At 38.2% G+C, this 13,003-nt stretch overlaps 2 protein-coding genes across 6 annotated transcripts in view; one reads left to right on the top strand and one right to left on the bottom strand.

The window, feature by feature from the left end:
- The window catches only part of PALLD (palladin, cytoskeletal associated protein), a 383,758-nt gene that overhangs the window by 2,940 nt on the left and 367,815 nt on the right, over window positions 1-13,003 (bottom strand). For 3 of the 4 annotated variants that reach the window (XM_046656558.1, XM_046656559.1, XM_046656561.1), the window contains 5 exons: window positions 9,758-9,852; window positions 7,677-7,809; window positions 4,375-4,582; window positions 1,348-1,513; window positions 690-823 (listed from right to left, as the gene is read on the bottom strand). In XM_046656558.1, coding sequence (XP_046512514.1) covers window positions 690-823; window positions 1,348-1,513; window positions 4,375-4,582; window positions 7,677-7,809; window positions 9,758-9,852 — 736 coding nt within the window. Of the gene's footprint in view, window positions 1-483; window positions 530-689; window positions 824-1,347; window positions 1,514-4,374; window positions 4,583-7,676; window positions 7,810-9,757; window positions 9,853-13,003 lie in introns of all 4 variants that reach the window. The other variant, XM_046656560.1, reaches the window with a different exon arrangement.
- The window catches only part of CBR4 (carbonyl reductase 4), a 76,521-nt gene that overhangs the window by 50,137 nt on the left and 13,381 nt on the right, over window positions 1-13,003 (top strand). The window lies entirely within an intron of this gene.

Raw genomic sequence — 13,003 nt, 5'->3', positions numbered from 1 at the left:
CTTATTCAAGAAGAGGTAAAATTTGAAGTCTGTTCTTAATTTTTTCTGGTGGTTTTCTTTATGTCAATAGATGACATAATACTATTGTACTAGTTTTTCAATTCAGTACAAATGATTTTCTTTAAATTTAGAATTCAGGTACACAAATATACATACACAAACACTCACAAACCTAGTGCTGAGCTGCTTAAAATATATTAATGAGAAAAGCACTAAGCCACAAAAGTATGCATTCCCGGATCAATGATACACACATTCAGAGTGCATTAAGACACTGTGATAGGATTATAACATAGGAAGAGATGTTAAAAGGCAGTCATTTGCAGAACACAGTAACGGAAAATGTGAAAAAAACATGTGGTTATGCCTTTGCCTACTGTTAACTCCTAAGGATGCTTCAGTAAGTAAACCACAGCTGACTAGCCAACGTCAGAGAAATCAACATGCATATTTTTCTAATAATGCAAAGTTCCTGAATGATACTTGGGTATTTGTTCTCCTGGTGTAGATCACTATTAATGTTGAGAAACTATAAATAGAAAGAGAAAGAGCAATATGAAGTTTTTGGCAAATAAAACACTATGGTTGTTTATAAGATTATATAAAAGTAACATGACTTGCAGTCCAAATGTCTACTTTTTCACAATTTAATGAATAAATGCAACAAGATGAGATGAAGTGGCACTCACTGTAAACGTCGAGCCTGGCAGTACAGGACACAATCCCCGCTTCATTCTTGGCTGACACCGTGTACCACCCAGCGTCTTCTTTTGTGGCTCCCTGAATGAGCAGGCAGATGTAGCCGTAATTATCCTGGTGCATGCTGGAGGAAAGGATAAAGTCATTAGGGTTCTAAATTTTTAAAAAGTGGCTTTGGACACGAAGCATCATTTTTAATTAGATCAATAGAAACGGAATTGGGCAAGTGGCGGATAATAGGGTCATACTTATTCTGGAGAGGCTGCTAGCCCCATTAAAGTTAATGGGAGAGAAGAAGAGACGTCAAGAGGTTGAATAAATCTGTGCACTTAATTTCCAGTTGAAGATCTGCCTTTACAAAAACCACTGAAGTTTCTCTATCACCATCGAAGCAAATGAATTCATCTTTTAGATATAAACACTTAAACAAACATCACCATTAGATTAAGTTAGAATGTGTTTCATCACATACTATTATAGCTTCTCTCTAAAGCTTAATCATACATTATGGTAAAGAGTGATTTTTGTCTTTGATATCATCAATAGCATGACTCTTACACAGATTTACACACTATATAAAGTGTATCTTTTTATGTATCATTAAGACTGAGCAGTCGTGGATTAGGTTAAGTCATTGGGTATTCTCACCTCACTCGGTCAGTGCTGTGAGTGAGTGATTCATTTTCTTTCTTCCAAAATATCTGAGGTGGTGGCACTCCTGAAACACGGCATTCCAGGCGCACTGGGTACCCATCAGCAACTCCTGTGTTTTGCAGCTTCTCGATAAACACGGGGGGTTTGTGTGCTTCTTTAGCTAAGAAAACATGAGATGAATTATCTATCAGCGATATACAAAAGGAGGACTACAAAGAATTCAGAAGCTTTTAGCAATATTGTGTAAATAGACCTTTTATTTTATGATACCATTTTTCACTTCAGGTGGTAAGATGCTAAGTCCTCTCTCCAAATTATTCTTTTACCAAGAAGGGTTCCTATGCTTCATTCCACTCATTTATTTCCTCCATTAATTCAAGTCTGACAGGCCCACACAGTCCACTGGCCATCTGCCCCACACAATGCCTGTCTGACAGGCTGCATGAGACTCCTAAGTCATTGCTAGCATCTGGGATGGCTTCAGTACTAATTATGTTACCGTGAACTCACGGCCTTTACCAACCACTGCCACCTAGTGCCGCTGAGACAGACAAGCATTTCTAGGAGTCTGATCCACTTAGATTCCCTCCCTGGTATCTGAAATGTTTACTAGGGAGATTCTGAAGATTTGCAAGCCCTGGCTTAAGTGAGACATACCATAAGACTTATGGGGGGGGGGGGCATCTTTACCTAAATTTGGCAGGCTTAAACTAGGAATGTATATCCTATAAATTATAAATTTTAATTTGTATTCTTTGAAGGAAGCTATAAAAAAGACAACTTTATTATCACCTTGAAGGAAGGAAGCCATAAAAAAAGAACTGTATTTACATAGTCTGAAAAAATCAGAACTGACTGTTAATAATACTCTAAATGTTACCATCCAGTGGGAACTGTTTTCTTGGGTGTGTGGTGGCAACAATTTCAGAGAAAGAATAAGGTTTAGTTATTTTCTTCTGAGCTACCAACGGTGAATCTGAGGATGCGTGTCCTTCTCCACCACCCCCTCATCTTAGTGACAAATATATCAAAGCAAAGAAGCCAGGGGAGAGCCGAGTGAAGGGGATAAAAATTCTACCTGAAATGTTCAAATACTTAAGACTCTTTAAGACCTTGGATTATGTAGAGGGTTGTATTTTTATTGATCTTTACATAGTTACCTTACCTGACCTAGTCTATTTTGGGGCAAGTGGGAACAGACTTCACTTAGTATTCTTTCTGGGTCCCAGTTTTGAAAAGAGCATAAAATGTATAAAACGAGCCTTAATGTCATAACCACTTGCCAGTAAGAATAACATCTACAATTTTGGAGCATTGCTATACAGGATACTGGTGATACAGAGCTTCACACGATTTAATCCTTATAAAAACCGTGAGGCATTATGGTCTCCATTTTACAGATGGGGAAATTGAGTTGCGGAGTGTTCTATATTTGCCAGAGGACGCAGGCGGTAAATGAGAGCTGGGATTGGAACTGAGATCTGATGCCGAAGACTTTGCTTCCAATTACTGTGCACTGCCATCTTCTCATGGAAGTGCTGAGGCATACCAAGATGTCTACGTCTCTTAGACCCTCAAGGCTCAGGCCTGAAGGACAGGTCTGATCAAAAGACACACTTAACAGGAGAAAACTGAACAGTTTTAGTCTAAAGAGAGGCTAGTCAGAGGAATGAATGAAATTGACCCTAGTAAGTAGTAATACTGAATAGCTTACACAAAATTTAAAAGCATGGCTAAGACATAGCACCAAAATCCATATACTGACCATGTTTTTGTGTGAAAACGTCTTGGTACTATCATTAGAATGGTTAGCCAGGATTTTAGCCAGGACCTCCTGGGCTTTATTCTCATTGCTCCTCTATTTCTTGACAGAGCTCAGAGGCTCACCGTGTTTGGGAGAGCACTAGGAGTCGACAGACCATCTGAGTCAGGCATTCAGCTTAGTAAATGGGACCCTGGGAGGGTAACTTGATCTCTCTAAGTCTAATTTCCACATCTATAAAATGAGGAGGAAAATTTCCTCGGATTCCCTCACAGGGCTGTTGTGAGGACCAACTGGGATAATGTATATGAAGCACTTTGCAAATAGAGGGCTGAGAAGTAAACATTATGTTTTGCTATTTTTTTTTTAAAAAGAAGATAGAATACTTACGCTCAACTCCTAAGGATGGTATAAACCTTTCCATAAATATATTCTCCTTATCTAAGGGTAAGACTTCATATAACAATACTTTTACAGTATAATCGGTTAAAAAGCAAATCTGGGGCCGGCCCTGTGGCCAAGTGGTTAAGTTCGCGCGCTGCGCTTTGGCGGCCCAGGGTTTCTCTGGTTCGGATCCTGGGCGCGGACATGGCACTGCTGGTCAGGCCACGCTAAGGCAGCGTCCTATACGCCACAACTAGAACGACCCACAACTAAAATGTACAACTATGTACTGGGGGGATTTGGGGAGAAAAAGCAGGAAAAAAAAAAAAAGATTGGCAAGAGTTGTTAGCTCAGGTGCCAATCTTTATTAAAAAAAGCAAATCTGAATTTAATTGGACTGTGACACTGGAGGTAGATGATAATGTTGTTTACATTTTTGAACTCTGAAATCAATGCACATTATATTACTTTAAAAACTAGGTATATATGTGGAACTCTATGCATAAAAATATGCTTAGACACCAAGTTTGGTTCTTGGAGCCCATGTTGCTGTTGTTCTTTGCCTAGTGACACTGGGGGCCCACAGACACGAGATGCAGAATGACCCAAAAAGCTGCTAAAACTCCATTTCTTTCTTGGCCAGGCTACTGGGAGAAAGGAAGGATAAATAAGAATGGCTACACTGAAGAAAAGTCAATGCTTCTCATTTGCTAAGCCTTATAACATGTGCTATTTGGCTATTTTCATGATACAATCTATTTTTTCAACAGCTGGATTTATTTTCCAAATTGGTTAATAATGCAGGATTAGTTTACATTTCTGAATCTGTTGAGCATTCTGGGAGAGAGAAAGGATTCAGAGACAAGCCAGCCTACCAGCAACCACAAGCTCCAGGCTGAATGAGTTCTGTCCTGCTCGATTGGTGGCTATACACGTGTAGATGCCGGCATCTCGTGATGTGACTGGCTCTATGATGAGAGAATGCACCCCATTCTCACGCACGAGCATCTTGTGAGCACTGTCTGGGCGGATTGGCTTCCCATCTAGCTGCCAGCTGAGATCTGGGGTTGGTAACCCACTGACCTACACCAGAAAGGAAATTCATATAAATTTCTCTAATATTAAAACAGAATGAAATCACTAATAGCTAACAAACCAGCGTAAAGTCCTCCTTTGAGAGTACAAGAGATGGTTTTTAGTATCAACTCATGTTACTTCTCCTCCTTAAAACCTTTCAATGGCTTCCTAAGCACTCACAGGTCACTTCTAAACATTTCTTATAGAGCAACATAGAGAAAAGTGAAATGAGGATTAAAAAATTTCTGTCCTTGTTTTACTTCACCCAAGGTTATTAAGATTACTATGATGATGTCAGCACAGGGCTCTGAGCTCTCTGGAAAAAAGACATCCAACCGTAATAACAATGACAAATACTCAGCTGGCATTTGTACACTATAAAGCGTCCCACTGAGGAGCTGCCATAGCTACGGAGACATTAGTTAATGCACCCATCAGCACATAGGGCTATTATTATTTTATAATCCTTGAAACTAAGTAACAAAAGCAACATAAAATTACCCAGAAAGCCGTCTCAACAAATTAGCATCACAATGGAAGCATCATAAAATCTTGAGACCATGACAGTTGTGTTGACCAGAGATCAGATAAAAGTGCATTTAATTGCTAATAACACATTGTGCTGTGAAGGGTAGGGATGGCTGCCATCTGTCAGCTCTTTACAGTTTTGCCTTTGATTTTGAATGGGGAGAAAAGCACCATTAAGGAAGGTCTTTTTACCCCCACCCCAAATTTACCAGTGGGAAATTACATATAAAAAGATGTCATTCAGCTTGTAAAACAATTCTTTTGAAGAACCAGCTCTGCCAAAATCAGCTAAGAGAACTCACAAATTCCATTCCTGCTGCGTGATTTTCATTTACACTGCCTACAAGATGCCTCCCCTCACACATGTAGCAAAGTCAGTCTAGGGAATTTAAAAAAAGGAAATACAGTAAATTCAAGTTACTAGTTAGAAGGATGAAGAGATTTTAGAAACCGCAGTAGTTAGGCAGCTTGGCTTCTCCGAGGGTCAGGCTCTCTGTTCTCCTATCTGTCAACGGGCTGTCCCCCAGCTTTCCTGCTTTACCTGTCTGGAGGTCAGCAGAGGTGGGCGGGAGGAAGAGCAGACACTTGTGATCAGGCCCCAGGCCTTCCCAAGTTGAGAAATGAAGTGGCACTGCTTGTTCCCACTTTACTAGCTTAGACCCTAGACGAGCAGAGCCATGTACTGACTGAGGCCATGGTACGTTGAGTAGGGAGATGCCCAAAGCACTGTGCTCTCTCACCCCACCTGATTCACCGTGTACCTAGCCAATGGACAGAGTTATTCACATTAAGGCACAGGGAAAACGCCCGGTTCTTCTACCCCTCTTCTAACCCCAGACCTCCCTGTTGTGTAAGTAAAGAAAGCCTGATCTCAGGAATTTAAGGTCATTGTAAGCAGGTCTTAATTTGAACTGATCCATGCTTTTGGTTGACATGGAAAAGGGAGGCGGGAGAGGAGCATACTTGTTACTAGAGGAGTGGGATTACTTATTTTCCCTTATGACTCAGTACCAAGTCAAGGGTAGTCAGTGTCTAGGAATGTACCTAAAGGGTTAAAAACGGGAGTGCTTTCTGGGGAAAAACCTAGCTGTTGCTTTAGTGATTGGCTTATTTTCATGATTCTTTTCCCTCTTAAAGCTTAAATACACTAATAATTTTTTTCCCCTGAATTGGGTCACACTCCATCTGTGAACAGATGACAAGATTTTCCACAACATTTTATTTATCCAGGTCAGATCATAATAATGAAATCAAGAGCAGAGATAACATTTTGTTTCCAATATTCTTTTTTAAAGACAGGCATTTCAAGGACAGTTATGTCATTGTGCACTGAAATAAAATACCATGATTTCTTTCTTAAATATGATTAAAAGTAAAGCTAATAGTATGGTGAATTTCTATGTATCTATCATCTAGATTCACTCTCTTCTATAACTTATACTTTAAGGCAGATCCCAGACTTATGTAATTCTACTCCTCTGTAGCTCATATCATGCTAAAAAATATAGGTTTTTCTTACAAATAGAACATTCTTTTTACACATAAATTAATAATAATCCCTTAGTATCATCTAATAATCTGTCTAAAATAAAATTTCCCGTTAACTCAAATCTCATTTTGCAGGTGGTCTGTATGAATTGTTAGTTATAGACCAAAAATAAACACACATAATATAAATATACACACACTGAAACTCAGTTTGTGTGTTCATACTGTAAAAAGAATTATGCAGGAAAATAAAATACTTTTGTTAAGAATACATTTGTTTTTATACATTTCTACAAGCCTAGATTTCCTTTTTGAAAAAATAAAGCCCAAATCCTCTAAGCACCTTATTTGTGTTCTGCAAGCCCAGAGAGAACCAGCAGAGGGAGCCCAAATAATTCTTAAAAACCTTATCCATATTTAAGAGCTAAATTTTAAATTTAAGATCAATAAATAATGGGGCAAAAACCCCCAAAACTATCCAAAAAATTTCAGAACAGTGGTTCTTAAAAATTTTTGGCCTTGAGCTCCTTTGAGAAATTGATGAAAGCTGTATCACACACACAATTTCATGTGCAATTTCAGTTCATCCACCTAATAAAACTGGCTTATGCACGGACCCTGGATAAGAAACCCTGCTGTAAAATGCATGAAAGAAGGATGCCACCCTAACTTCTCTGAGAAAGAGAAAATAGGAGGAATAAAAATCAAAGTAGATATATGGTACAAAATCTGAATGAATCAAGAATGAAGATCAACTAATTAATGATTAGGACATATGACAGATTCAGTACATTATTACTTCAATACAATGGAAAACTTAAAGGGATAAAACTGCCCAGTGACTTCTAGACTACAATATCTAGAGTTCTAAATAAAGAACATATTTAATAAAATTTTTAAGTAAAGGAAAAGAATGATTTAAAACAGTATATAAACACCCAGTATATTTTACCTTTTTTTCTCTTAAGCTGGAAAACATTTTAAAGATGTATACTTTACATAATTTCCCCAAAAGGAACTAAAGAGAAATGGCAGTGAGGAGAAAAGGGAGCCAACAGATTTGCAGGCAATAAGAAACTCTTACTTTGCAATCCATCCTGCAGAGTTTTCCTTCTTGAACAGTCAGATCGCCAGGAGCCTGCAAGAAGTGAGGTCTGAAGAAGCGCTCCTGAATTGGTTCATTTTCATCTCCACTGTCCCTTGATCTAGAACGAGGCCTTAGAACAAGATAGATAATAGATAGAAAGAAAGATAGTAGTTATTTCCAGGATCTTAGTCATCTGTTTTTTAATAATACATGGGGTAATAATAGAATTCCCTTACCTGCTTCCTACCTTCAAGATTTACACATGACAAAGTCAGAAAAGCAAAATCTTGTTTCATTTCAAAGTTTATTATAAATTTAACAGTCTGCTAATTGCAGATCTTAAACAATTCTGCTGTCCTATTCCTTAAAGCTAGTATAAATCATAAAAGGTGTAAAAGGAAAAAATGGGGTATTCTACATTAACCTAGTTTTTCCTAAATAAATATTTTTAAAGCTTATGAGAAACAGCAGCAGCTGTTGCTCACTGCTCATTTATTTCCAAATCTTTTTCAACAGAAATTACTATAACTTTCACTGTGATTTTAAATATATGGGAAATTAAAAGTTCTTATTATTTTGTGAAAATTTAAGATCTTCCAAATCAAAATTCCTCTTCATATTAACCAGGAAAACGAATGTTTAGGTAGGTTTTCTTTTGCATCAGTTATCCATGTGCCTAAAGACAATATTTTTTTTGCTTTAAAATAAAATGGTTCAAATCTCCAAGATTTTGTGCATTTCTCTTGCTTTTCAATATGTTGCCAGAGGTACCTGCAAGGGCAATACAATTTAAAGTAATTGCAAGGAAGACTTAAGAAAAGAACAAGATGTTGAACACAAAATCTGTTAGTAATCACTAGAAGGTAAGTTTAAAAACATTTAACTAGGAAAAGTAAGGGTGGAACAAATGAAAGATTAGTATAATAGGCTAATAATTATCAGCTTTTTGTTATGGTTTACTCTTCTCCAAGTACAGATCTAATTTATGAGCAGAATGCTTTTCCAGGAGACACTGACACATGGGAAAGCTTCAATGTATTAAGACCTCAAGAAAAGCAGAAGAAAATAATGTAGGAGAATGGATATGCCATTAAATATGTTAGCAGCCATAGATACAGGCCCAGGATCCTGTGAACAGATAGTGCCACAAATCAGTTAGAATTAAATCTGCAGCTGCTTGGGTGCCAGAACTGTCTTCCGAATGTTGAACAAGGGTTATGTGGATCCAGTAATGTCAGGAGGTGTACACACACCATTGGTTTGCTGCTTCTCAGTTTTTCCTGCTTACCTTGCATGAGCCTATGTTAGCATGCATTCTCTCCACCAAAGGTGTTTGCACCTGTGGCCTCTAGTTTATAGTCAGGACTATTTGAGCATGCTCTGTCTCTAAAACGTCTAAATAGGAACCCAAGATGACAGGCTGGGTGACTTAGCATTTTCCTTTTTAAGTGCAGACATGTTACTAAGAAGTAATATGCTCTCCCTGTCCCTGCCTTCCGTTATTGTGTCAGCATCCTTGCATAAACTCGGGGCTACTAGGAACGGAAAGCACACTCTATTTAGCAGCTATTTGTTGAACATTTAAAATATGACAAATCTTACCTACGAGATTATGGTCTAAAATAAACTTTTGAACTAAGTGACTGAAAAATAAACATTAGCAAACTAGCTGATTTTAAGAAGTCTAGTGGCAGTAGCTTATAATGGTCAATCCCATAGCTGTTGATTAGAGCAGTTGGGTTTTGAACATTTACTTGTGTACCATTTACTAGCATTTCCATGTTAATGTGCCTACCTTTTAAAGGTGCTGAGTCTTGATTTCCTCATATATAAATTGGGCCCTTAGTTAACAGCTAGTGATGGTATGTCTGAACGGGCTTATACACGTTAGCAAATGTCTGTTCCCTTCCCCTTTCTGAGTTGCAGAGGAGCATAACAATCAAGGAGCCATACACTGTACAGACTTTAAGACTATATTCACATTCTGTCTTCCAACTATGCTATGATTCTAAGAGTGTTGAATTCATAGTAATAAATAAAGTAATAGTAACACCTATGGGAAGGAGTATCTGAAATACCTTCTGACATGAGGATGGCCTGAGGGAGAGCGGGGACTGCGACCTCTTTGGTTGACAGCCTGTACCATTAGCCGTCCAGTACAACTGATGCGGCCCTGTCAGAGACATCAGGAAAAGAAATTATTTGCTATGTTAAACAACTAACCATTAAGCACTATCACGTCTGTTGTCCTATTCCCTATAAGACATTATTTCTTAACAAATCAGTGTGCCATATTAGTATTGATGCCAACCCTTTCAGAAATGTACTTTCCCTGAGTTAACTCCTCAGGAAAACTGTATTTATTTAAAGAACTCAGGGGACAAGGTCTTTATCTGAACTGTTAAATAAGCTTTATTGTTTTATCTAGGATGGCATTTAAAATGACAACCCTCACTGAATTAATTGTAATCTGCTACGGTCTCCTTAACACATGAAGTTGAGTTGTAAAATATAGCAGGAGGACATTACTGTCTTGTGATAATTCCATTTCATGGTCAAATATCTACTGGTTGTAGCTAATTCTGAAATCAAACTAGATGATTTTAGTTTTCTGTCAGATCTTTTTAATATGTTTATTAAATGTTACTAGTATCCTTTCTGAAAACCACATATTACGAGATGCCAGCATGATAAAATGAGCATTACATAAGAAGTATGCATGGGGATGACAAGGAGAGCATAATGACTATAGGACACTATGTTCGCATGAAATGAACATATTTGAGATTTAAAAACCAGAAGCAGTTAAATACCTAAAATATGTGAGTCGTATGATAAGAACTATCTAATGAAAAGCTCTATTTTCTCTCTTAAATTTGTCGATTGAAAATCTGTTACATGCTGTCATAGGGATAAACAAAAGTAATACTTAGAGGAGCCAGATGACACGAATAAATGACACATTGTTACTCTGGCTTTTTGTTTTAGCCCCCTCTCTTTAATTTTTTTCCTTCACTATTACTAGCAGAGTAGCAAAAGAGAAGATTTTATCCCCCACTTTCTGCTCTCATCCCCCAGGAGAATGAGCAGATGTACTTCTAAATTCTGACGATGGCCAAAAAAAAATGAAACAACAAGAGAGGAAAAATGAGAAGCAGATTTATTCTTAATGATTAAAGATAGTGAATTCTAGTTCAAGGTTGACAAGCAGCCCTCATGTGCACTTACAGTCAAAATAAAATTTACCACTGACTCCCATTTTCATTCCAGGTTGCCCATATAGACAGATAACAGAAGCAGAGGTGTTCTGTTTGTTTTGAAGAACTGCTTTCTGAGTTCCAACTGAGAATGGACTGGGGTGAGGGAGAGGACACTGGTGGAGGGAATATAGAGAAAAAAAACCCCAGCAGGATTCAGTGTAGGGCAGGAATTCAGTCAGTGGGGCTCTCCAGGTCTCCCTAAAGCCTGGAACTCTGTAGGACCATAATCACCCAGAAAAGAGAATGCAGATAGTATGTAATACAGACAGGAAGAGTTAGGAATTACCAAATAGAAAGAGGTAGTAGTAAAGAAACACACTCAAGGAGTCTTATACCATCAGATGTATAACTTCCTCTAGCAGTCACAATATTTGCTATCGAGGTCACAGTTAAAACACTGCCTTTCCTGAAAATTCCCAAGGACATGAAGTATAACATTATGAAGGGGAATTATTTCTAACTTAGATTAATTGTATCTAAAAGTTCAGGTCACATGATATAAGTTCTCTCATGCTGAGCTCTTGGCAAACACTTAGGATTCCCTAAGCTAGCTTGAAATCTGAAAATTTCATTTACTGCTTCCACCCAATCTATCCCTGCTGTAGAAATCAAGATGTGACTTGCTTAGAAGACCCCCATTATAAATTATCCAACTGATGCATCCCAGTAGAGGCTTTAACATAAGAACATGTAAGATCCATGATTGTTTTTGGAGCTTGAGGGCAAGGTAGTCTATGTTTTGTTTGACACAAATAGCTTCAACTGTACTGATAATGGGATATGGTTTCCTGACTATTTGCTTTGCTGCTTCAACAAATAATTTGAATTTGGACAGACTAAAATAGATTTGTATAATTTGGATAGATTTTTCCTTGTAGTATAAAACCCAGAGGGTCCACAAGGGAAGTTAATATTAACTGATCATTTATGTAGTTAGAAAGAGATATGTTAAATTCAACCTTCAACCTTGAATTTGGGGAAGCAGATACTGGTTGCTTACAAAAAAATTTCTCTAAACTGGATTTGAGTTTTAACTTTCCTAAAACTTTGGGCAAATCACTGAATTTGTTCAAGCCTTTGTTTCTTCTGTAAAAACTGGGGCACTATATCCATCTCACAAGGATGTTATGAAGATTAAATGATATAACCTTAGATGATCTTCTAAATATCAAATAGTACTTGTCATAAATTATCATTAGTAAATTCATCATTGCTAGTATTGTGTTACTGTGGGTCTGAGACATTATATACGCATAGACATGCATCAAGATGATTTTTAGGGGTCCAAGTGGCTTGGCTGACTTCAGTAAAATTTCCCAAGGGGATAATACTTTGCTTGAGGTATGCTCTTACCTCCTTGTTTTTTTTTGGTGAGGAAGATTGGCCCTGAGCTAACATCTATGCCAATCTTCCTCTATTTTGTATGTGGGACGCTGCCACAGCATGACTTGATGAGTGGTGCATAGGTCCGCGCCCGGGATCCTAACTGGCAAACCCCAGACCACCAAAGCGGAAAGCATGGCCTTAACCACTACACCACTGGGCTGGCCCCTCATACCTCCTTTCTTTCTTCTTCTTTTTTTAAAGATTGGCACCTGAGCTAACAACTGTTGCCAATCTTCTTTTTTTTTTTTCTGCTTTTTCTCCCCAAATCCCCCCAGTATATAGTTGTATATTTTAGTTGTGGGTCCTTCTAGTTGTGGCATGTGGGACGCTGCCTCAATGTGGCCTGACGAGTGGTGCCTGACGGGTGGATCCGAACCAGTGAACCAGTAGAACTCGCGAACTTAACCACTCGGCCACGGGGCCGGCCCATACCTCCTTTCTTGATTCCTTCAAATACCTCTTTTAACCAATGCTCCTGCCCCTCAATGCTCCTAATTGGGAGGAGCCCCAGACACCTTTGTATGACACTCCTTAGCTCTGGAGTCAGTCTGTTTGTAAACCAGTTCTTTCCCTTACAGCTGAGTGACTTGAGGCAAGTAACATAACTCCTAAATAAAAGTTTCTTCCTCTGTAAAATAGGGTCATATAGTTAATCCTGCATGGGTTCTTATGGAGATT

Source organism: Equus quagga, chromosome 3 (assembly GCF_021613505.1).
Source record: "Equus quagga isolate Etosha38 chromosome 3, UCLA_HA_Equagga_1.0, whole genome shotgun sequence".
Classification (NCBI taxonomy): Eukaryota; Metazoa; Chordata; class Mammalia; order Perissodactyla; family Equidae; genus Equus; species Equus quagga.
Note: the sequence above shows the minus strand (reverse complement) of the source record. Positions and strands in the feature narration are given on the sequence as shown.